Source organism: Hyaena hyaena, unplaced genomic scaffold (genome assembly GCF_003009895.1).
Source record: "Hyaena hyaena isolate Hyena2069 unplaced genomic scaffold, ASM300989v1 scaffold_1786, whole genome shotgun sequence".
NCBI classification, from domain to species: Eukaryota; Metazoa; Chordata; class Mammalia; order Carnivora; family Hyaenidae; genus Hyaena; species Hyaena hyaena.
Window position 1 is genome coordinate 107,681 of NW_024082411.1, and position 22,261 is coordinate 129,941.

Sequence of the window (22,261 nt, forward strand, 5' to 3'; positions counted from 1 at the left end):
CAAGAACTGATACATAAATTCAACAAAGTTGCAAGATATAAAATCAGTGTACAAAAATATGTTGCATTGCTTTGTAACAATAATGAAACAACAGAAAGAGAAGTCAAGGAATCAAATCCTATTTACAACTGCACCCAAAACCATAAGATACCTGGGAAAGATCTCTATTCTAAAAGATGTCTACTCTGAAAACAATAGATTGCTTATGAAGGAAATTGAAGAAGACACAAAGAAATGCCAAAACATTTCATGTTCATGAACTGGAAGAACAAGTATTGTGAAAATGTCTATACTACCCAAAGCAATCTACACACTCAATGCAATCCTATCAAAATAACACCAACATTCTTCACAGAGCTAGAACAAACAATACTAGAATTTGTATGGAACCAGAAAACACCCTAAATTGCCAAAGTAATCTTGAAAAAGAAAAGCTGGAGGCATCACAATTCTGGATTTTAAGCTGTATTACAAAGCTATAATCATCAAGACAGTATGGCACTGGCACAAAACCAGACAAAGATCAATGGAACAGAATAGAGAACCCAGAAATGTACACATAAATGTATGGCCAGCTAATCTTCCACAAAGCAGGAAAAAATACCCAAAGGAAAAAAGACAGTTTCTTCAACAAATAGTGTTAGGAAAATTGGACAGTGACATGTAGAAGAATGAAAATGGACCACTTTCTTTTATACCATACACAAAAAGAAATTCAAAATGGATGAAATACCTAAAAGTAACACAGGAAACTCAAAATTTCAGGGGAGAACAAAGGCAACAACCTCTTTTACTTCAGCTGCAGCTACTAGACAGGTCTCTAGAGGCAAGGGAAACAAAAACAAGTATGAACTATTGGGAACTCATCAAGATAAAAAGCTTCTGCACAGCAAAGGAAACAATCAACAAAACTAAAAGGCAGCCAACGGAATAGGAGAATATATTTACAAATGACATATCTGATAAAGGGATGGTATGCAAAATCCTTAAAGAACTTATCAAACTCAACAACCAAAAAACATATAATCCAATCAAGAAATGGGCAGAACAGGGGCACCTGGGTGGTTCAGTCGGTTAAGCATCTGACACTTGCTTTCAGCTCAGGTCATGACCTGTGGTTTGCGAGTTCAAGCCCCGCATCACACTCTGTGCTGTCAGCATGAAGCCCGCTTTGGATCCTCTGTCCCTCTCTCTCTGCCCCACACACTGCTCCTCTGCTTGCTCTCTCTCTCTCAAAAATAAACATTTAAAAAAAAAAGAAATGAACAGAAGATATGAAATAGACACTTTTCCAAAGATGACATCCAGATGGCTAAGAGACACATGAAAAGATGCTCAACATCATTCATCATCAGGGAAATACAAATCAAACCACAATGAGTTACCACCTTACACCTGACAGAATGGCTAAAATTAAGAACTCAGGAAACAGGTGTTGGAGAGGATGCAGAGAAAGGGGAACCCTCTTACCCTGTTGGTGGGAATGCAAACTGTTGCAGCCACCTGGAAAACAGTGTGGAGTTTCCTCCAAAAGTTAAAAATAGAACTACCCTATGATCCAGCAATTGCACTACCTGGTATTTATCCAAAGGATATAAAAATGCTGATTCAAAGGGGCACACGCACCCCAATGTTTAAAAATTTTTTAACGTTTATTAATTTTGAGAGACAGAAAATGAGCAGAGGAGGGGCAGAGAGAGAGGGAGACACAGAACCTGAAGCAGGCTCTAGGCTCTGAGCTGTCAGTTCAGAGCCTGATGCGGGGCTCAAACTCATGGACCATGAGATCATTACCTGAGCCGAAGTCAGAGGCTTAACTGACTGAGCCACCCAGGTGCCCCGCACCCCAATGTTTATAACAACACTATCAATAAATAGCCAACTTATGGAAAGAGTCCAAATGTCCATCGACTGATAAATTGATTAAAAAAAAAAAAGATGTGAAACACACACACACACACAATGGAATAATACTCAGCAATAAAGATTTGCAACAACGTAGATGGAACTAAAATGTATTATGCTAAGTTAAATAAGTCAATAAGAGAAAGACAAATATCACACGATTTCACTCATATGTGGAATTTAAGAAACAAAACAGATAAACATAGAGGAATGGAAGGAAAAATAAAAAGATAAAAGCAGAGGGAAGCTGGGGTGCCTGGGTGGCTCAGTCAGTTGAGTGATTTCAGCTTGGGTCATGATCTTGTGGTTCATGGGTTCAAGCCCCACATCAGGCTATGTGCTGGCAATGTGGGGCCTGCTTGAAATTCTGTCTCCTCTCTCTGCTCCTCCCCTGCTTGTGTTCTCTCTCTCTCTCTCAAAATAATTAATCTTAAAAGAAAATGTTAAAAAATAAAAGGAGGGAGGCAAACCATGAGACTCTTAAACATAGAGAACAAACTTGAGGGTTGATGTATGGACATGGGTGGGAGATGGTCCTAAATGAGTGATGGTCATTAAAGAGGGCACTTGCTGGTATTGGCACTGGCTGTTATATATAATAGGTGAGTCACTAAATTCTATTCCTGAAACCAACGCTACACTGTATTTTAACTAACATGACTTTAAATTTTTTTAAAAAAGTTAATTTAGAACATTTCTGTGAAGAAATTAAAAATAAAAATTACCAATAAAAGCTTAAGAAAATTTAGTTTACTGAGAATTGACTTGTGATACTACCTAGTAACTGATGGTGTTACTGACAACTTTATATGGCTTTTATATCTTTATATTTCATTAATTGACTTTGTCGACAGGGGTTAGTTGCCCGTTTATCTGTATCAGGGACAGGAAGGGGGTGCACTTGTGGTAGAGAGATCATGTAAACCTGTGCTGTCCAATATGTTAATCACTAGCCACATATGGTTAACTAGTATTATTTTAAAATTTTTTAAATGTTTTATTTCTGAGAGAGGGAGAGAGACAGCATGAGCAGGGGAGGGTCAGCGAGAGAGGGAGATACAGAATCCAAAATAGGCTCCTGGCTCTGAGCTAGCTGTCAGCACAGAGCCCGATGCAGGGCTCAAACCCACGAACAGTGAGATCATGACCTGAGCCAAAGTCGGACACTTAACCAACTGAGCCACCCAGGCACCCCTCTACTATTATTTTAAAGATTACATTTTTCAGTAATCTCTACACCCAACGTGGGGCTAAAACTCACAACCCCAAGATCAAGAGTCAAATGCTTCACTGACTTACCAATCAGGTGTCCCCACACTTAATGGCTATTTAAAATAGTTTTAATGTCTATTTAAACTTACATTATTTAGTTTAGTTGCACTAGCCACATTTTAAGGTTTCTAGAGTCCCACACGTGGTTAGTGAATACCAACCATATTGTGCAAAAATTCCTATCATTGCTGAAAGTTCTATTGGACAGAGTTGACTTGAAGACTCTTAAGGTACATTATCTACAGTGGAGGTGGGGAAAGGTCTAAACTGAAGCAATGACAATCAAATGGTGACAACGGATCTATTGAGATACTTAATGTACTTCAGAGTGAAGAGAGAGATTCATTTAGGAGGTCTTCTGTTTCTCCCTAGGTAGAACAAAGCAACATAGAAGGATTTGGGAAAGAGGATGAAATCAGATTAATACTCAGTGAGAGACATCCCTTGCACAGGCCAATGATCTGAGAAGCTGCTGGATCTCAGAATGTGATCTGTGGGGAGTCTGGATGGAGACAGAGTTCCAAGAAAGGAACAGTAGCCATGAGTAGGGCCATACACTTGGGTGAGGGCTCTCAAAGAAAGCAGGATGCATGAGATGATCAGAGACTAGCATCGGGGCCTCAGAGGCCCTTGCTAAATTCTGGGTAAGGTTTTCAAACATGAGCGGGTCATGAAATCAGAACAGGTCTCCACCAGCATTAAAATATTAATACACTTTGCATATAATTTAAGATATTTCAGATCTTTCCCTGAAACTTTTATTATAAATATATTTACACAAATATATGTATACTGCATTACAAGGTAAAACATTTTTGGGTTGTGGTCCAACTAGTTTGAACGTCAACTGATTTCTAAAACGAGTACCACAGACTGTAAGCTACATGCAAACTGGGACAAGTGTCTTTTTTCTCATCACCTAAAATCGTGGCACATGCTAGACACTTAGTAAAGACATAATGCATGAAGAGGATGAATCAACAGGCCAGAAAAACAAGAGGAAGCCCAGGACAAGGGTGACTCAGAAGCTAAAGAAGGATGAGGGAGAATAAATAACGAAGTATCAAATACCAGTCACTTGGTGATACTCAGAGCATGGATGACTTTGTCTGCAATTTCTGTGGATTGGCAGCAGAAGCCAGACTGCAGAAGTAAATGGGAGGGGAGGAAGTAGAGATGAGGCAAATGACAGCAGAGAGACATTTGTTTTGTATTGCAGATGTGAAAGTTCAATATGTGTCTGGAAGAGATTCAGGAAGGGTATGCTCTAGAGCTGTGCTATCCAATGGAATCACATATGGCTATTTGAATTAGAATTTAAAAATATTTAAGTTTATTTGAGACAGAGAGATAGCATGAGCGGTAGAGAAGCAGAGGGAGACAGAGAACTCCAACCAGGCTCTGCACTGTCAGCACAGAGCCCGATGTGGGGCTCCAAACAGGAACCATGAGATCATGACTTGAGCTGAAAGAGTTGCTTAACCAACTGAGCCACCCAGGTGCCCCTATTTAAATTAGAATTAAATTTTAAAATGCTGTTCCTTAATAGGCCACATGTGGCTAGAGGCTGCCAGATTACTCAGAACTGAAACAGAACATTCCCATCATTGCAGAAAAGTCTATTTGAGAGTGATGTTCTAGAAAAAGGTTTTAATTCATCATGTCTGTACTGGCCTCAATAAAACAAGCCAGTGTACACTGCTCCCCAAACTCCTCCTACTTGAAACATTATCCAAATCCAGCAAAAAAAAAAAAAAAAAAAGGCTGGAGATACTACAATCAATACATGATGATATTACATTTGGTCTCAGTGAAAGTTAATCCCAGGAAAGGCCAGTGGAGACATCAGGGAGGCTACTGACCTTCAGGATGTGATCTAGGGGTAGTCTGGGCATTACATGTATTCATGATTTACCCTCCCAAATGCAAGAAAAAATACGTGACAACTAGAAGCAGCTCATGATTGCTAATGACTGCACAGGGAAAAGGCGCTGTGGTACAAGGTATAAGGATGACTGACACTGGATAGAAAAGACTGGGAGAATTCAGGCTAGGTTAGACAGAAGATGGTTGGGTAAAAAGAGAGTCATTATAGTGAAACTCCAGTTTAAAAAAATAAACAAAATTACTAGCAGAGAACAAATAAATACATTGTTTCTTATTTCTATATGTAATTTTCATGGTTACCTGACTAACAAAAAACAATGTGATAGAAGAGAGGTATTATCCGTTAAGACCTGTCCACTTAGACGCTGTTAAAGGAGATTCCCGCTGACTCACTGGAGAAGTCACTTTTAACATTAAAAAATGTTCCAATTTTGTGGGGGGGGAAATATCACTTTTAAAGGACTATACTTAACTCTAGAGGGAGAGAACCAAATGGAAGAAGATATTCAGTTCATTTGCCTTTTCCACCTAGGATAAGTATGGTCTTTTGCAAAAATAAAACGTGAATCCCTCAAGTCTTCCACCTAGCCTCGCCTGGCGTTACCTGGGAGTGACCAGCAGGTCATTGATATAACAAGCTCCTCGCGGGCTTTTAAGCACGGAGTTCGGGTTGCCTAGATTTTTTTTTTTTCCTAGGAGAGAGAGAGAGAGAGAGAGAAACAGCGTGAGCAGGGGAGGGTCAGAGAGAGAGGGAGTCACAGACTGAAACAGGCTCCAGGCTCTGAGCTGGCAGTCTGCACAGAGCCCGATGCGGGGCTCGAACCCACGAACCGCGAGATCATGACCTAAGCGAAAGTCGGACGCTTAACCGACTAAGCCAGCCAGGCGCCCCTGGTTGCCCAGATTTCTAATTAGTGCTCAAACGGGATGGTCTGCGAGAGAGGGCATGACTCCGGGAAGGGCTGGAGAGTCAAAGTTCCGGGGTCACGGTAATGGCGCCGGCCGGAAGCCTCGAGGAGATGGATTACTTTTCAGGGCTGTCCGTTTTAAACGTCATACTAAGAGCATCGCTTACTCCACCGGAGGGTTTACGGATAGTTACTTCTGCAAAACGACCTTACGTCCCAACTGCAGAGTGCACCTGACCTGGATCCGAGCCACGAGACAACAGCCGAGGCAGAAGCCAAAAAGCTCGCTTCCGGCGCCGCTTCTGACTTCCTGGGCGAGACTGGAAGTAGTTTTCCGGCATCCAGAGCCGCAGAACGTAAAACAAGATGGCAGCACTCTGTCTGAAGGGATTGTCCAATCTCCGTTTTATTCCTACCACCTCTCTACCCACCAAAGACTCTCGACTTACATTACCCAAACTAGTTTTTCTCACCACAACACTTTCATGTTTCAGTTTCATTCACTAGGGGTGGAAGATGGGTTGGAGGCAGCGCTAGGCGGCGACCATGAGTGCCATGGAGCATCATTTTGTACGGAAACCGGAAACCAAAGTCTGGGCGGGGACGAGGTACCCGGGAATCCAGACGTGGCCCGACTGGCCTGGAGAGCGTGGGGGGAGGGGCGAAAGGGCTGGAGGGCGTTGTTAGTGCATGATGTATTTCCGCTTCCTCTCGGCCCAGTAGCATTTGGTTGGACAGGCTAGTTGCGGGGAGGGAGGGGGAAGATTGTTTGCAGTGGAGGAGCTCAGTGTACGGTAAGGTAAACTGAGGTAAGGTTCTGTGTCTGAGACCCAGGGCTTTGCTCCCGCCTGTGTAGAGATCTGGGAGCAGGGTTTTCGGGACAGAGGGAGATTATGGGGTTGGAGCCTGGAGGCTCATATTGTCCGCAGGTTTGGAGAGAGTGGGTGGGGCGGGGCTGGGGGGTTACTAGGTGAATTTGCAAAGCCTGGCGTGGGTGGAGTGGGGGCGGGCGAAAGAAAAGGGAGGATGGAGGAGAGAGGGAGAGCTCCGAAGGAAGTCTGGAAAGCGCAGATCGGGGAGGGGCTGGGCGCACAGAGCTGGGACGCGGGAGGTTTAGGATCTCAAGTCCTTGAGGGCTGAGGAAAGTACTCGTGGTGGGGGCTTTTCAGAATAGTGGCGTGTGAAAGGACGAGAGTGAAGTTCTGGGAAGGCTGAGGGATTGGAAGGGGCTCGTGGCCTGTGTCCTGATGCTGCCCATGTACTTGGCCTTTGTTTCCCTTGCAGCTCCCAGAGAGTATCATCCCACAGCCTCGGTTCGGGCCCAGCCTTCTCTCTCCAGTTGCTGCCACAGCCTGGAGGCGCCTGCCTCAGCCCTCCCGAATGGTGCTACTCCTCGAAGGCCTCGGCCCAGGATCCAAACCCCCTTTGCCCCCTGCCTCGGAGCGGTTGCTCCGGGTTTCTCCTGGTGGACTCCCCGTGACGGGGACGGAAGAACTTTTGCGACAAGGCTATAGTTCTAGGAACCCCGCTGACAACGTGAATCTTGGCCTCTAACTCAGTGTGAGGTCATCCTTGTGTCCTTTTTTACACCCTTTGAGAAGTGAAACCCTCCCTGTTACCTGGAGCCCGGGAAGCCCCAAGCTGGGGCCCTGGTCTCAGCATGTCAATCCTCTCTTGTGCATAGGGCTGTGCCCTTTCCCCATTAGCATGGCTGAATTCAGGCAGGTTCCAGGGGGGCGGGAGACCCCGCAGGGGGAACTTCGGTCTGAGGTTGTAGAGGATGAAGTCCCTCGGAGCCCAGTCGCAGAGGAGTCCGGAAGAGGCGGTAGCAACAGCAGTGAGACCAAATTGTCTCCAAGAGAGGAGGAAGAACTGGATCCTCGCATACAGGTGAGAAAACTAAAGAGAAGGGAGAGACAGGGAGCCCAGATCCCAGTTTTCCTGAAGAGCTGTCTGATAAATGAAAGGTTGGAATTACTCTCTCACCAGTGCGCTGGGGCAGGAAAGGAAAACAAGTTTGTTAGCAAATCATTGTAGGATAGTGTGACAGGTGCTCTTCTAAGACCTGCACCTCAGTGCAGAGAAAGGCCTGGCCTGAGTGCCTGGGGTGTGCTGCTGAAGACTTAACTGACAAAGGGAACCAATACATTGGCCTCAGATGCAGGGCTTCATTTCTGTCAGCGGAGAGTAAAACTATTCTCCTTTCAACTAAGTAAAAGGGCCCTTGGCCCAGAGATGCGGTATGAGTGAGAGGCACTTTTGAATCTTCTCTTCTCTCACCTTCTCATCAGTGCCTCCCAGGGATGTTTACATCTGTAAAGGGTGAGATATTTCATGTCTTACAATGCTTCAACAGATGGAGGCCTATAAGGAAATCTGATGTGTTTATGGAGTTGTATTAGCTGTGGTCTGTCCTTAATAATATAGATTCCAAGTTCTGAGGATATTGGTTATTCCAGATGAATGGAAAAGCTGATTTATTGCCTTGGAGCATTTACAGGCGAGTAGTTGGTAGGATGGTGAAGGAGCAGTGGATGAGGAGGACAGAGACCATGTGGAGGAGATGCATGGTTGGCCGAGGGGGGGTTGTAGTGTTTCTATGCATTGGCTGGGAAGGGTTTCCTGGGAAAGCTGCTTGGGTAAAGTGAGGGCAGGAAGTACTATGTGTTTGGGGCTCAGTCTGCCATAAAGTCTGGTAGCATCTCCCAAGATTCTGATTTGGAGGTGACTCACACCTCTTTAGGTGAGCAAGGCTTGCATTCCTGGGCTTCTCTGTCAACAAACCATTATTGGATTGCTTCAGTGAGTCAAGAAGAAATCAAATCTGGCCCTAGCATCCTTCTTGCTCTCTTGGTGGGGATTCCCTGGATGTTGGGCAGAGGAACTGAGTCCATGCTTATATGGGAGATGTAGTGAGCCATTCTTTTACTGGCATGAGTCAGTAATTTATTTCTGTCCTATCTCATGGGTGTTGCATTGAAAACAGCTCAATTTCTCCTGCTAATTGTACAGATTTGTTATCTACTGAGGAAATAAGTTACAATGAAAAACACATTGGCCTGAGATTGAAGCAACCTCTAGCCTCATGATTTGTGATTTTTGTGCAAGTTATGCAGTCTCTAAGCCTCACTAACTTCATCTATAAAGGGGTTGGTCCAGTTGATTTGCACAACTGCTCACTCTGCTCTAACATAGTCCTACGATTCTTTATTGTTACAACTCTTTTGGTTATCTCTTGGTGAAAGTTTGGAGGTAGTACTTTGGGAAAGAGACTCTTCTCTGTTGTGTTGGGAGGAGGGCTGTGTGGTGGGTTCATACGCCTCCTCCCAACATTCCTTGCTCTGCTCCAGGGGAGAATCTACTGTGGTTTCTTTGCTCATTCTCTCCTGCTCCTCTGTATTTTTCCAGCACCCACACAGGCAAAGGCAGCAGTACCAAGAATCACTCTCATGTTGTGCTATTCACTAAAGTAGCTATTAGCCACATGTGGCTACTTAAGTAAAAGCAATTAAAATTAAATAAAACTTAAAAATGCAGTTCTCCAGCTGCTTGTTGATATTGCAGAAGTAGAACATTTTCATCATCATAGTTCTATTAGATGAGCTCTGTGAGGGTTGAACAGGCCTAGATTTGCCTTAAATCCAGGGAGCTTGCAGTGTTGTTAATTGGAGCAAGGGGGACAGGCAGATTATAATCTCTCTTGCTAAACTGGGAGGCACATTGTGGAATGGTGTGGGTTATGTAGGGAGGAAAGGTCTTGTTTTAGAGGCCTCCCCTTTTGATAGCATACTCATGGCTGGGCCAGTACTCTGCACCTTCTTGCCATGTGGAAGAGGCAGCCTGATGTGAGGGGCACCCTTCAGAGAGGAAGCTGGCAGCATTCAGCCCTTATGGGTTTGGTCTCCTCTAGATAAGGAAGAGATTACTGTGTGTCTTTTGAGGTCCCTCTCATTGTTGACAATGCACAAGGCCATGTTATCCTGCTAACTCTGTTTCAGTGCTTTAAATGGATTCTCAGTGCATTCTGTGGGTCTCCGCCAACAGATCCGTCATAATCCACCAGTGAGTTTTAAAAACACCTGTTCCTGGGGTGCCTGGGTGGCCCAGTCTGTTGAATGTCTGACTCTTGATTTTGGCTCAGGTCATGATTTCAGGGTAGTGGGATTGAACCTTGCATCAGGCTCTGTCCTGTGAGCCTGTTTAATAAGATTCTTTCTCTTTCTGTTCCTCTCTCTCGTTCATGCACATATGGGCTCTCTCTCTCTCTCTCTATCAAAATAAAATAAAAGAGTAGAGTAGAAAAGAAAAGAAATACCTGTTCCTGAGCTATGCCTAGACATGTGAATTCTGGTCTCGTTGGGGGTGAGAAATGGTTCTAACACGCAGCCTACACATGCCCACTGACCCAGGGATATCCCAAAGGCTAGGGACTCTGATCAGGTATTTTCTGGGACTCTCAGAAATGGTTGCCCCTAGAACAAGGCTTTTACTCATATGGGAAATGGGGTTTCTTGGCAAGCAGTTCATGTCCCCATTGTCTGATGGGATACCGCTGGAATTTGGAGGCAAGCCAGCTGGAGATCAGCTCTAGGCCCACCTGGAGTGTGCTGTTGCCTGTGGAAGGCCACTGACTTAGTCTCCATGTTTTGAGCTCTGCATAGTTCTCTGAGGCCTTATGGCTGGTCCTCAACTTTCTGAGATAGTATCTCTGTGGAAGGAAGGAGTGAAGGATGGTGCTAGGGTGGACCTAGGTCTCTTCCCCTGTGACTTTCTCAGTTCCCTTTTTGATGATGGGTACATTCATCTTCAGGTATACAGTCACTCACCTCCTCCTCAGACTCTTCAGAGTGACTTTGCAACCTCTTCATCCTCATCTGAAGTATCTGTTTAGCTCTCATAGGATCGTCCTATTTCCCTTACTTCTCAGTCCTTGAGCCATGCATCACCCTGGCCCTGCATCATCATGACCTTGTGTGTTTTAGTAGCCTGTAAAAGATGAGCAGGCACATCTGTAGACAGACCACATCTTTGACTCAGTGGCCTGGCGTCCTGGGAATGTGCCTGCTGTGCCTGGGGAAGGTTGCCCTCCCTGCTGGCTGTGGACTCATTGATGGATGATGCCTGCTGACTCAGACTTCATCCTCTTCAAATTTCCATTTCAGCCGGTGCCAGAAGTCCATGGTGAAGCAGGTCAAATGTAATGTGTTGCCAGCTTCCCAAAACAAAGCTCTGAGTGCTCATTGTCTTCCTGCTCAGCCTTTGCCCTGGGTCTGGCTCAGTCTGCTTGTCCCCCTCCCCAACCCCCTTGCTCACCTACCATCTAGCCTAGTAGTTCCCCAGTCTTCTTGTCCTGTTAAAAAGAGCTTTGTGACTGAGAGGCAGACCTCATCATCAAAAGACATTTTTTTTTTTTTTTTTTTTTATATTTTTATTTATTTCTAGGAGAGAGAGAAACAGCGTGAGCAGCGGAGGGTCAGAGAGAGAGGGAGTCACAGACTGAAGCAGGCTCCAGGCTCTGAGCTGGCAGTCAGCACAGAGCCCGACGCGGGGCTCGAACCCACGAACCGCGAGATCATGACCTAAGCGAAAGTCGGACGCTTAACCGACTAAGCCACCCAGGCGCCCCATCAAAAGACATTTTTAATTGTTGGAAATGCTGTGGGGATGCACGTTCCCTTATAGAAAGATGTGCCCGCTCCTTCCATTTTCCAACAGTTAGAGCCCTTCACATCCTTTTTCTGGTGAGGGTGACTTATATAGAAACATTCATACCTGTGATGATCTTGTTGATCTTGATGATCTGAAAGGACTTGGCTGTGGAACTAAGTGGGATCCAGACTTGGACCTTGGTTTGCCCATTAGAATGTTGCAGGCTGGCCTTTACCCACCTCCTCCTCTTCTCCTCCAGAATCAGTTTATTGCCTCCCAAGGCATATCCTTTTCCCACTAGGACTGTGGTTTTTCTAGGTGATGGTACTCCTATCTACTCTGAGGCATCCATCTGAGGATGCTCTTAGCCCTCGGATGGTGGTCACAATAGCAGGAAAGCCAGATCCAAGGTTAGTTCCCTGATGCAATTTCCATTCTGCCTCTAATTCTCCATGCCATTGTTTTTTGTTTTTTGCAAAAAAAAAAAAAAAAAAAAAAAAGTAGCTTTTCTATTTTCTTTATTTTAATTTTTTAACTTATTTTTTAATTTACATCCAAGTTACTTAGCATAAAGTGCAACAGTGATTTTAAGAGTAGATTCCTTTAGCTCATCCCCCCTCCCACAACCTCTCCAGCAACCCTCTGTTCTCCATATTTAAGAGTCTCTTATTTTGTCCCCCTCCCTGTTTTTATATTATTTTTGCTTCCCTTCCCTTATGTTCACCTATTTTGTATCTTAAAGTCTTCATATGAGTGAAATCATGATATTTGTGTTTTTCTGACTAATTTCGTTTAGCATAATACCCTCTAGTTCCATCCACGTAGTTGCAAATGGCAAGATTTCATTCTTTTTGATTGCCGAGTAATACTCCATTGTATAATATATATACTACATCTTCTTGATCCATTCATCCATTGATGGTCATTTGGGCCCTTTCCATACTTTGGCTCTTGTTGATAGTGCTGCTATGAACATTGGAGTGCATGTGCCCCTTCAGAACAGCATCAGGTAATTGGGTAGTTCTATTTTTAATTTTTTGAGGAACCTCCATACTGTTTTCTAGAGTAGCTGCACCAGTTTGCATTCCCATCAGCAGTGCAAAAGAGATTCTCTTTCTCTGAATCCTTGCCAACATCTGTTGTTGCCTGAGTTGTTAATGTTAGCCATTCTGACGGGTGTGAGGTCCATTGTTTCTTACTAGCAAATTTGAATGTGTTGAGAAAGAGAATATTCTGGCGGGAGCTGCGAAAGCACTGTCACCTCCTCTTCCAGATAGTCTGAAACCCTCTTGGGCCTAATCAAGCTGGAGGAAACCAGTCCCACAGTGAGAGAGGTTGCCTCTCACCCTAACAGAAATTGCCTTTTGTGAGGGCCCTTGGGGTGATCCTATCCACTGAAGGCTATGTCCTTGTTAGGAAGGCACTGTGAAACCCTGAGCTCTGTGTGTCTAGTGGTACTGGCTCTGTCCCCAGGCCTCTTCTGGGGTCCTGTGAGCCATGCCAGCTGCTAATGGTTCCACAGTGTTTTGTCGTGATCTTATGGACACTGGGTTGTGTGAGTAATCAGGTTTCTCATGTGTACCAACATCTAGACCCACAGTGTCCAATGTGGGAGCCACATGCTGCTGGCCAAGTTGAGATATACCTTAAGGGTCAAATGCACAAGGATTTCAAGGGCATAGGTTAAGAAGAATGTAAAAGTGTTTTATAATTTATGTTGAAAACATGTTAAAATTATAATATTTTGTATATATTGGGTTAAATGAAATATTATAGTGTTATCTGTTTGATTTTGCATTTTTTATTTATTCATCTTAGAGAGAGGGAGACAGAGACTCCTAAGCAGGCTCCACACTGTCAGCACAGAGTTGGATGCAGGGCTCAAGTTCATGAACCATGAGACCATGACCTGAGCTGAAATGAAGAGTTGGACTCTTAACCAACTGAGCTATCCTTGCGCCCCTCTTTTTTTTTTTTTTTAATTTTTTAAATGTTTTATTTATTTCTGAGAGAGTAAGAGAGAGACCGCATGAGCAGAGAAGGGTCAGAGAGAGAGAGGGAGACAGAGTCTGAAGCAGACTCCACGCTCTGAGCTGGCTATTAGCACAGAGCCTGATGTGGGGCTCAAACCCACGATCTGTGAGATCATGACCTGAACCGAAGTTGGATGCTCAACTGACTGAGGCATCCAGGCACCCCTCTTTTGCATTTTTTAAAAACAAGGCTGCCAGAAAACTAAAAATTCAATGTCAGTCTCAAAAGTTTTGTTGGACAGTTCTGCTCTGTGAAGTTTAGAGCCAAATTTATGGCCTCCTTTGAGGCAGTCTGCATTGTAGTAGGTATGCGTATTTTCATATCCTTGTTCCTGTTCTATGCTTCTTCCTTTCATTGTAGTTTGGGCATATAACTTGGTTTCCTGCATTCTTACTTGTTGGCTCAAATCTTTCAGGGTTTGAGGACAGGCACAGAAATAAAAAGAGTAAAAGGATCATATATTGGGTTGTTGGAAGGGCCAAATGAGGTGTGTGGGAGCTATTGATGGCAGCATTGCTCACTGCCAAATGCAGGTTATGTCTGGGTCATGGTCAGCAGGCAGATGCAGCCTAAGTTCCATTATCCTGCCCAGGGGCTACAGGGCTCCTGGGAGAGGATCCCATGGTTGAGCATCAGGCATTTCACTGGGCATTGATCCTCCTCAGGAATATCCTTGGCGTGCTGGGCTCTAGGAACTTGACTGATAAAGGACAAGGAGCATACTTGAGGCCAGCACGTCTCCCTATTTTCTGCCATGTCAGTGAAAGGCCCAAGTGGTTCTGTTGCTTCTTTCTATAGCTTCGGGGCCAGTGAGATCCTTAAGTCAGCATGTCTGGTGACTTGTTCCCAAGGTTCTCCCTCACTGCCACAGAATCTGTTGTGTGAGGACCTAGGATCTCTGTCAGCCAACTGCCCAAGTAAGCCTAAAGGTCTCTTGAACCATGGGATCTTCCCTAATTTGACCGGACCCTCATGATTCTGTATCCTGCATTTCTCTGGAATCTGCTGTGTCCTACCTGGAATACTGCAGACAGCCTCCACTTCTGTCTCCTTGACCACTGTAAACTTTCCATATACTGCTCAGATTCCCCCTTCCTTTTTAAAATTTAAAAAAAAAATTAATGTTTATATTTTATTTTATTTTTGAGAGAAAGACAGTGTGAGCAGAGGCAGGCAGAGAGAAGGAGACATAGATTCCGAAGCAGGCTCCAGGCTCTGAGCCATCAGCTCAGAGCCCAATATGGGGCCTGAACTTGCGAACCGCGAGATCATGACCTAAGCTGAAGTCAGACGGCTAACCGACTGACCCTCAGACCCACCTTCCTAAACCACAGACCAGGTGGTGCCAGGCTCTGAGGGGAACCTGCCATTGGGAAAAGTTCTGGTATCCTTCCTCCTGTATTCCAGCCTTGTGGTCTTCTCACCTGACAAGCTGCCTGCCTTGAGCATCTGCTTGTCTTTTCTGTGTATCTATCAAGGCCCAGCCTAGGAGCAAGTCCTCAGGACATCCTGCCTGGCCTTTCCTGCCTTGGTAGGTGTTCCTGCTGCCCCCACCAGGCTCTCCTCTTGTAGTTCCTCACACTACTGATGGCCTTTTTCTTACTTACTGAGTCGGGAGCTGCTGCCTCTTTGTTTTCTGAATTCTCGAGTATCATGATGTTGAGCTGTGGTAAGTGTGTAGTAAATGTGTGATGAGTGAGTGGCCTACTGTTCCTCTCTCAGGAACAGAGACTGCTAGCTCCAAGGAAACTTCTCTTGGCTGGAGTGTGGAGAGAAGGTGGCATGTTCTGATGAAGAGAGGGCAGGCTTGCTACCACTATGCTGTGTGCATGTGCATGTTCTATTCTCTGAATGTTGATTTCCTCATCTTTAAACTGGAGATTTTACTGTCTGATGCAGAGGTGGAGTTGTGAGGATTACAGAAGATTGTAGGTTAGGTCTTCTGCATAGAGGCATTCAGCAGTGCCTTTCTCCATTTCTTCCCTTCCCTAGTCAGGTGGGCTTTCCCTCCCAATCCACATGGTTCATAGGAGGCTACTTTTTCCCGCTGCTCTAATTTTTTCCCCTCTCTGTGGCAGGAGGAGCTAGAGCATCTGAACCAGGCCAGTGAAGAGATCAACCAGGTGGAGCTGCAGCTGGATGTGAGTGTTGATCCTTTTCTGCATACCCTTGACCTGGTCTCTGGAGGGGTCTTCTTTTCTCCCTGTTCAATACAGTGCAGAGGAAGGGGCATGTATGAAAAACAAGAGAGGTTGGGACCCACACCTGTCTTCCTTCTGCCCATGTCCCTGTCCCTTTGCCAGGAGGCCAGGACCACCTACCGGAGGATCCTGCAGGAGTCAGCAAGGAAGCTCAACACACAGGGCTCCCACTTGGGGAGCTGCATCGAGAAGGCCCGGCCCTACTATGAGGCTCGACGGCTTGCTAAGGAGGTATGGCTAGCTGATACACATTCCAGGAGGGCTGCATGTGGAGCCCGGCCCTAGACTCTTCTTGTTACATAGAACACTTTCTGGTTTCTGTACTTCTCTTTGCTTTGGTTAATGTCTCTCTTTTCTTTGCTCACATCTCCATTCCTTTACCCTTTTCTTTCCCCCCCTTTTTTACACAAATAATGTGGGTTCACTGTTGAAAGACTGAAATGTAACTGTAACTATAAAAGGAGAAGAAAACCAAAATCACTCCAAATCTTATCATGTGCCTGTTTCACATGTTTTGTACCTAGGATTTATTTTAGTCAAGTATGGTAAGATGACAGACACAGAGACAGCTGCCGTGAAAGAAGAGTTTATTACTTAAAATTTTCGAGAAGAAAGGGCATGCCGTACCATGTAGGACTACCTGGGGAAGCACCTGGGTGGGTCAGGAGGCAGAAGACATGAGAGGAAAGCTTGGCTCCGAGCCTTTATTGCCTTTATAATGGAAAGGAGTGGGCAGGGTAGGCAACTTTGACTGAATTTAGAGTTAGATAGCTTGAATAACTGTGGGCTCTGGGCTACAGGGGTAGTTTCTATATTTTGGTACTTCTGTGCTGTCCTTTCATCCCCCCCCTTTCCTCCTTCTCCACTCCAGCCTTCCCTCAGCTTTGATTATATTTCAGGCAAAACCTCTTCCTTCCTCTCTGCCCTGTTTGGCCTCCAGTACTTCCCATTTACATTTTCTTCTGACTTAAGAATGTTTCTCTAGGATCTTCTTGAACCTTTGCATCCAGGTGTGGGACTGACAGTCCCCCCCCACCACCAGTTGATCCACTCCCTGGATTCTCAAGATTTAAGACTCACATTTTGTTTCGTTTCGCTGGGTTAATGTAGGGCAGGGGAAATAACTGGCTTGGTGTGTGAGAGTTAGATAAAGGAGGTGGTAGGCTTTGGATTGGTTGGTTTGCATTTGCAAAGTGTGCTCACGGAGGAGTTTAGTATCTCTAGAAATTAGCTAGCCCTAGGAGAGCCCCAGGATGTGAAAGCATCATAAAATATCAAAAATAAAAAAAACGTAATTAATGCAATACAGATAACTCCTTAATTTTTGGGTGTGTGTGTATATCCTGGGAAAATGAGATTATATGATATGTGCTATTTTTATTCCTTTATTTTACTTATTTACAAGTTTCCATGTCAATAAATATACACCCATGCTGTCATTTTTTAAGAGCTGCTTTGGGGCGCCTGGGTGGCTTAGTCGGTTAAGCGTCCGACTTTCGCTTAGGTCATGATCTCGCGGTTTGTGGGTTCGAGCCCCGCGTCGGGCTCTGTGCTGACTGCCAGCTCAGAACCTGGAGCCTGTTTCAGTCTGTGACACCCTCTCTCTCTGACCCTCCCCTGCTCACGCTGTCTCTCTCTCTCTCTCTCCTAGAAATAAATAAAAAAAAAAAAAATTAAAAAAAAAGAGCTGCTTAACATTTCCTTATATTATTATTGTTACTATTCTATTATTCGCTTAATCAGTCCCTTGTAACTGAAAACTTAGGGTTGTTTCCAGTTTTGTGTTTGGTAAGCATGACTGTAAGAGTGCGTGTCTTATTATTTCCTTCAGCTTACATGCTGGACCAGAGGTGATGGTCTCAGGGGTGTACTGTCTTGGTCCATGTCGCTCACCACCTTCAAACTAAAGTGAGGTGGATCTTTCTTTGTTCTCCGTAGGGTACAGGCCTTTGCGAGTGCTGAGTTCCATACATTCACCTTGCAGTGGTAGTATCATTTTCCAGCCTTTTTTTTTTTTTAACAAAAATAAATGTATTTTTGAGGAGGGGGGGAAGAGTGTGAGGAGGGAATGGGAAGAGAGAGATGGAGACCCAGATTCCGAAGCAGGCTCCAGGCTCTGAGCTGTCAGCACAGAGCCCAACATGGGGCTCGAACTCCTGAACTATGAGATCATGACCTGAGCTGAAGTCAGGTGCTTAACCGACTGAGCCACCCAGGTGTCCCGAGTCCTTTTTTTTTCTTAAAGTGTATTTTTTTTTTTAATTTTTGGGAGCATAAGTGGGAGAAGGGCAGAGAGGGAGAGGAAGACACAAAATCCAAAGTAGGCTGAGCTGTCAGCACAGAGCCCCACTTGGAGTTTGAACCCATGAAGTGTGAGATCATGACCTGAGCCTGAGTTGGACGTTTAACCAACTGAGCCTCCCAGGTGTCCCATCCAATTTTTATTTCTACATTTATTTCTTTTGAGCCATATCCTTACAAGATAGTCTTTATAGAATGTTGCTTCTTTGGCATTTATCCTTAGTGCAGTTTGGAAAGTGAAGCTGATATTGCACTGGGCCTTCTTCCTCCTCTCATCCTCATCCAGGATGGGTCTCCTTGGGCGGCAGGGGTCCCTTGGGGCTCCCCATCTTGATGGCCCTGTCTTCCAGGCCCAGCAAGAGACACAGAAGGCAGCGCTGCGGTACGAGCGGGCCGTGAGCATGCACAATGCTGCCCGGGAGATGGTGTTTGTGGCTGAGCAGGGTGTCATGGCTGACAAGAACCGGTTGGACCCCACATGGCAGGAGATGCTCAACCACGCCACCTGCAAGGTGAGCCAGGTCTCCTCAGGTTTTGGTACTTCCTGTGCTGTCCTTTCATCCCCCCTCTTTCCTCCTCCTCCACTCCAGCCTTCCCTCAGCTTTGATTATATTTCAGGCAAAACCTCTTCCTTCCTCTCTGCCCTGTTTGGCCTCCACTACTTCCCATTTACATTTCCTTCTGACTTAATGTTTCTCTGGGCTCTTCTTGAACTTTTGTATCCAGATGTGGGACTGACACCCCCCCCCCCCCCCCCCCCCCCCCCCCCCCCCGCCAGTTGATCTACCTCTTGGATTCTCAAGATTCAACACTCACATTTTGTTTCGTTTAGCTGTGACCGCTCACTTCTGTCTTCACAATGTTATCCTTTTCTTACTTTTGGGCTCTGCTGGTGTACCATGATTTCTGAAGTGTAATTTATGTATCATTTCTAAGCTATTCTCAAGGTACTGGGGAGTGGGAGGATCTCTGTCATCAGCTCCAATCCATTAGGGCTGTTAAAACAAAAGAATATAGACTGGGTGGCTTAAGTGAGTTTATTTCTTACAGTTCTGCAGGCTAGGAAGTCCAAGATCAGGTGCAGGCAGATTTGGTATTGGGCGAAGGCCTGCTTCCTGGTTCCTAGACAGCTGGCAGTCTTTTCGCTGTGACCTTGTGAGGTCGAAGGAGTGAGTGGGAGCTCTCCAGGAACTCTTCTGTGTGAACACTAATCCTATTTATTTATTTATTTATTTATTTAGCGCTCCCACCTGCATAACCTAATCACCTCCAATACCATGACCTTGGGGATTAGGATTTCAACATGAATTTTTTTTTTGGGGGGGGGTTGTTGGGAGACACAAACATTTAGTCCCTAGCACCAGTGTCAGCTCCTGAAGGATGATCATGTCTTGAGAGACAAAAGCATGGGTCCTAAGTCAGTGATGTATGTTCTCTGCCCCACCTGGGCCAGGTGAATGAGGCAGAAGAGGAGCGGCTTCGTGGTGAGCGGGAGCATCAGCGGGTGACTCGGCTGTGCCAGCAGGCTGAAGCTCGGGTCCAGGCCCTGCAGAAGACTCTCCGGCGGGCCATTGGCAAGAGCCGCCCCTACTTTGAGCTCAAGGCCCAGTTCAGCCAGATTCTGGAGGTAAGACAGTGGGAGAGGGGGAGGGTGTGTGAATAGGCAAGAAGGGGGTAGGCATAGAGAGTGAGGGCAGTTAGAGGGGGTGTCAGTGCCTCTCTGGGCCATCTGCCAGACCAGTATGGTGGCCTAGGGGGAGGTACATGTGGTAAGAATAACCCCTATGAGTAGGAGTTGGGCTTGGGGAGTGGGTGCTGGTAGAGAATGGAATTGAAAGGAAGTAAATGAGAAAAAGTGGGAATCAGAGGAAACCAGGAAGTATGAGGCTGAGGAACTGGCCAGATAGGGAAAGGGAACAACGGGGAGAGGAGGAATGGGTGGGAATGAGGACCTGGGAGGAAAGTCTTCGAAGGTCAGGAGCAGGGTGGTATTTCTGGGAAAGAGGAAGAGGAGGAAGGGTGAAGAGTAGCTGGGCTGGGTTGGGTGGAGCACTGAAGGTTTGTTTATGTTGGGTGGTGAGCTGGCCTAAGGGTCCAGGATAGGTGGCACCAGTGCAGAGTGCTGAGTGGGGCAGAAGGGACTCTGCTCCAGGAGCCATGTAGAGTTGGCTAGTGGGTCACCTTACTCTGTTCCTCCCTCTGCAGGAGCACAAGGCCAAGGTGACAGAGCTGGAGCAGCAGGTGGCCCAGGCCAAGACTCGCTATTCAGTTGCCCTGCGCAACCTGGAGCAGATCAGCGAGCAGATCCATGCCCGGCGCCGGGGCCAGCCCTCCCATGCCCCTGGCCAGCGCCGCTCCTCCCCCATAGGGGCCGAGGCCGGGCCTGATGGTGGGGAGGATGGAGACAGTGGGATCATCGAAGGGGCTGAAGGTGGGGGCCTTGAGGAGGGCAGTAGCCTCGGGCCTGGCCCTGGCCCCGACACAGACACACTGAGCCTGCTGAGCCTGCGCACCGTGGCCTCAGACCTGCAGAAGTGTGACTCTGTGGAGCACCTGCGGGGCCTCTCAGACCACACCAGTCTAGATGGCCAGGAGCTGGGTTCCCGGAGTGGGGGGCGCTGGGGTAGTGATGGCGGGGGCCGTGGGGGCCGCCACCAGCGCAGCATTAGCCTGTAGTTCATGCTCAGGGTGGCTGGTTCCTCTTAGCACCATTGGTCCACGTAGGGCTCCAAGCTCCCTGTCCTCAGGTCTTTGCTTCCCTTGGAGAGGTCAGGTTGGCTCTTGTCTCTGGTGAATTTCTCCTCCTACCCCCCGCCACCCCCCCAGTTTCTTGCAGGTGGCAGCTCTCTTTGCCTTACCCCTTCAGAAGGCTATTTCTATGGCTCTCACATTTGCCCTCCCCATGCTAGCTTCTCTTGGCCTGATGTTCTTCTGTGCCCCCTTTCTGCTTTCCTTCCATATGTCTGGCTTTCCCCTCAGGGAACTTGGTCTAGAAGGCACAGGGAAGCCCACTGGAGAAGGTGGATGTGGGACCTGAGTCCTGACATGTTGGCCCCCTGGCTTGAGGCAATAGACAGGTGTCCCTCCCATCTTCCCATCTCCTGAGGGGGCCTAGGGATGCTACAGAGCCTCTGTCCTAGCCTGCCTGTATGTTATCTGTAAAATGCACTGTAGGACTGTGTGCCTCTAGAAAACACTACACATCCCTGCAGTGCTCCCTTCTCATGACCTAAGCCACTTTGCTGTGTGTGCCACAAAGCAGGACTTGAAAGGTACCAGTGTCAGAGAAGGTGAAACCCAGCCCCACTGTCCACATAGAGGATACCACCTCCAGACAGACTCCCATGTGCATGGTGTTTCCCAGCTGGGCTGGGCCTTTAACATTGCCAAGGTGCTAGTGGGTCTCTAACAGGGTCCATATTGGGGGGTGGAGACATAATGAGGTCCTGAAGGCTGAGGCCCTTGTCCTTCCTGCAGCAGAGTTGGGTTTATTTTTCTGGGTGGAGGATGCTGAGCTGAATCTCAGCGCCCTCCTGCAGAGTGGAGTTAGGGAATTTGGTGCTCAATCACTCTCCCTCTCTCTTCCCCAAACCAGACAATACCTACTCCAGGATCCCTTGGGGAATGGGGAACATTCAGGTTTGGCTGCAGAGCCTTCTCTGATTCAGGGAAGGGTTGCCCTAGGGTAAGGGGACCCACCCTCCTTTGGGAGGGTTTGGTGGTGCTCCAGGCTGTATGGGAGGAAAGTCGGGGAAGCCACACTGGATCTGGGTGCCTTGGGAGAACTGCTGCTTTCTCCTTTCCCACCCTAAGAGGTCTGAGAGCTGGACTCTGGACAGGACAGCTTGTGCCCAGGCCTGTGTGCGTCTGCCATCAACTGGGAGAAGTGGGCCATCATATGGAGTGTGTTTCCCTGTGCTAATATGGTCACTATGAGAACCACTGGGTTTGAGGTGGCCATGGGTGGAGGGGAGAAAGGGAGGGAGGACATGGGCATGTGTGTGTGCATGTGTTGGGGGGTGTGTGTGAGAGAGAGAGTGAGTGTGAGAGAAAGAAAAGGGTCTGCCCCTGATTTTATTTAAATAAAATAGTTTACATAACAGT

The 22,261-nt window shown here is 46.6% G+C and overlaps 1 protein-coding gene across 1 annotated transcript; it reads left to right on the top strand.

Moving 5' to 3' along the window:
• The first annotated feature begins 6,696 nt into the window (after positions 1-6,696).
• On the top strand, positions 6,697-22,225 carry SH3BP5L (SH3 binding domain protein 5 like). The gene is made up of 7 exons (XM_039224787.1): positions 6,697-6,781; positions 7,257-7,862; positions 15,734-15,796; positions 15,959-16,087; positions 18,508-18,669; positions 19,611-19,784; positions 20,363-22,225. Exons 2-7 carry the CDS (start codon positions 7,680-7,682, stop codon positions 20,831-20,833), a joined length of 1,182 nt encoding a protein of 393 aa, XP_039080718.1. The 5' UTR covers positions 6,697-6,781; positions 7,257-7,679; the 3' UTR covers positions 20,834-22,225.
• Positions 22,226-22,261: the final 36 nt, after the last annotated feature.

Bases quoted from the DNA above. Each gene is read 5' to 3' on its own strand.
- SH3BP5L (XM_039224787.1), top strand. From the start codon at position 7,680: ATGGCTGAATTCAGGCAGGTTCCAGGGGGGCGGGAGACCCCGCAGGGG. The intron at 7,863-15,733 runs GTGAGAAAACTA...TCTCTGTGGCAG, and splicing joins AACTGGATCCTCGCATACAG to GAGGAGCTAGAGCATCTGAA. The intron at 18,670-19,610 runs GTGAGCCAGGTC...CACCTGGGCCAG, and splicing joins TCAACCACGCCACCTGCAAG to GTGAATGAGGCAGAAGAGGA.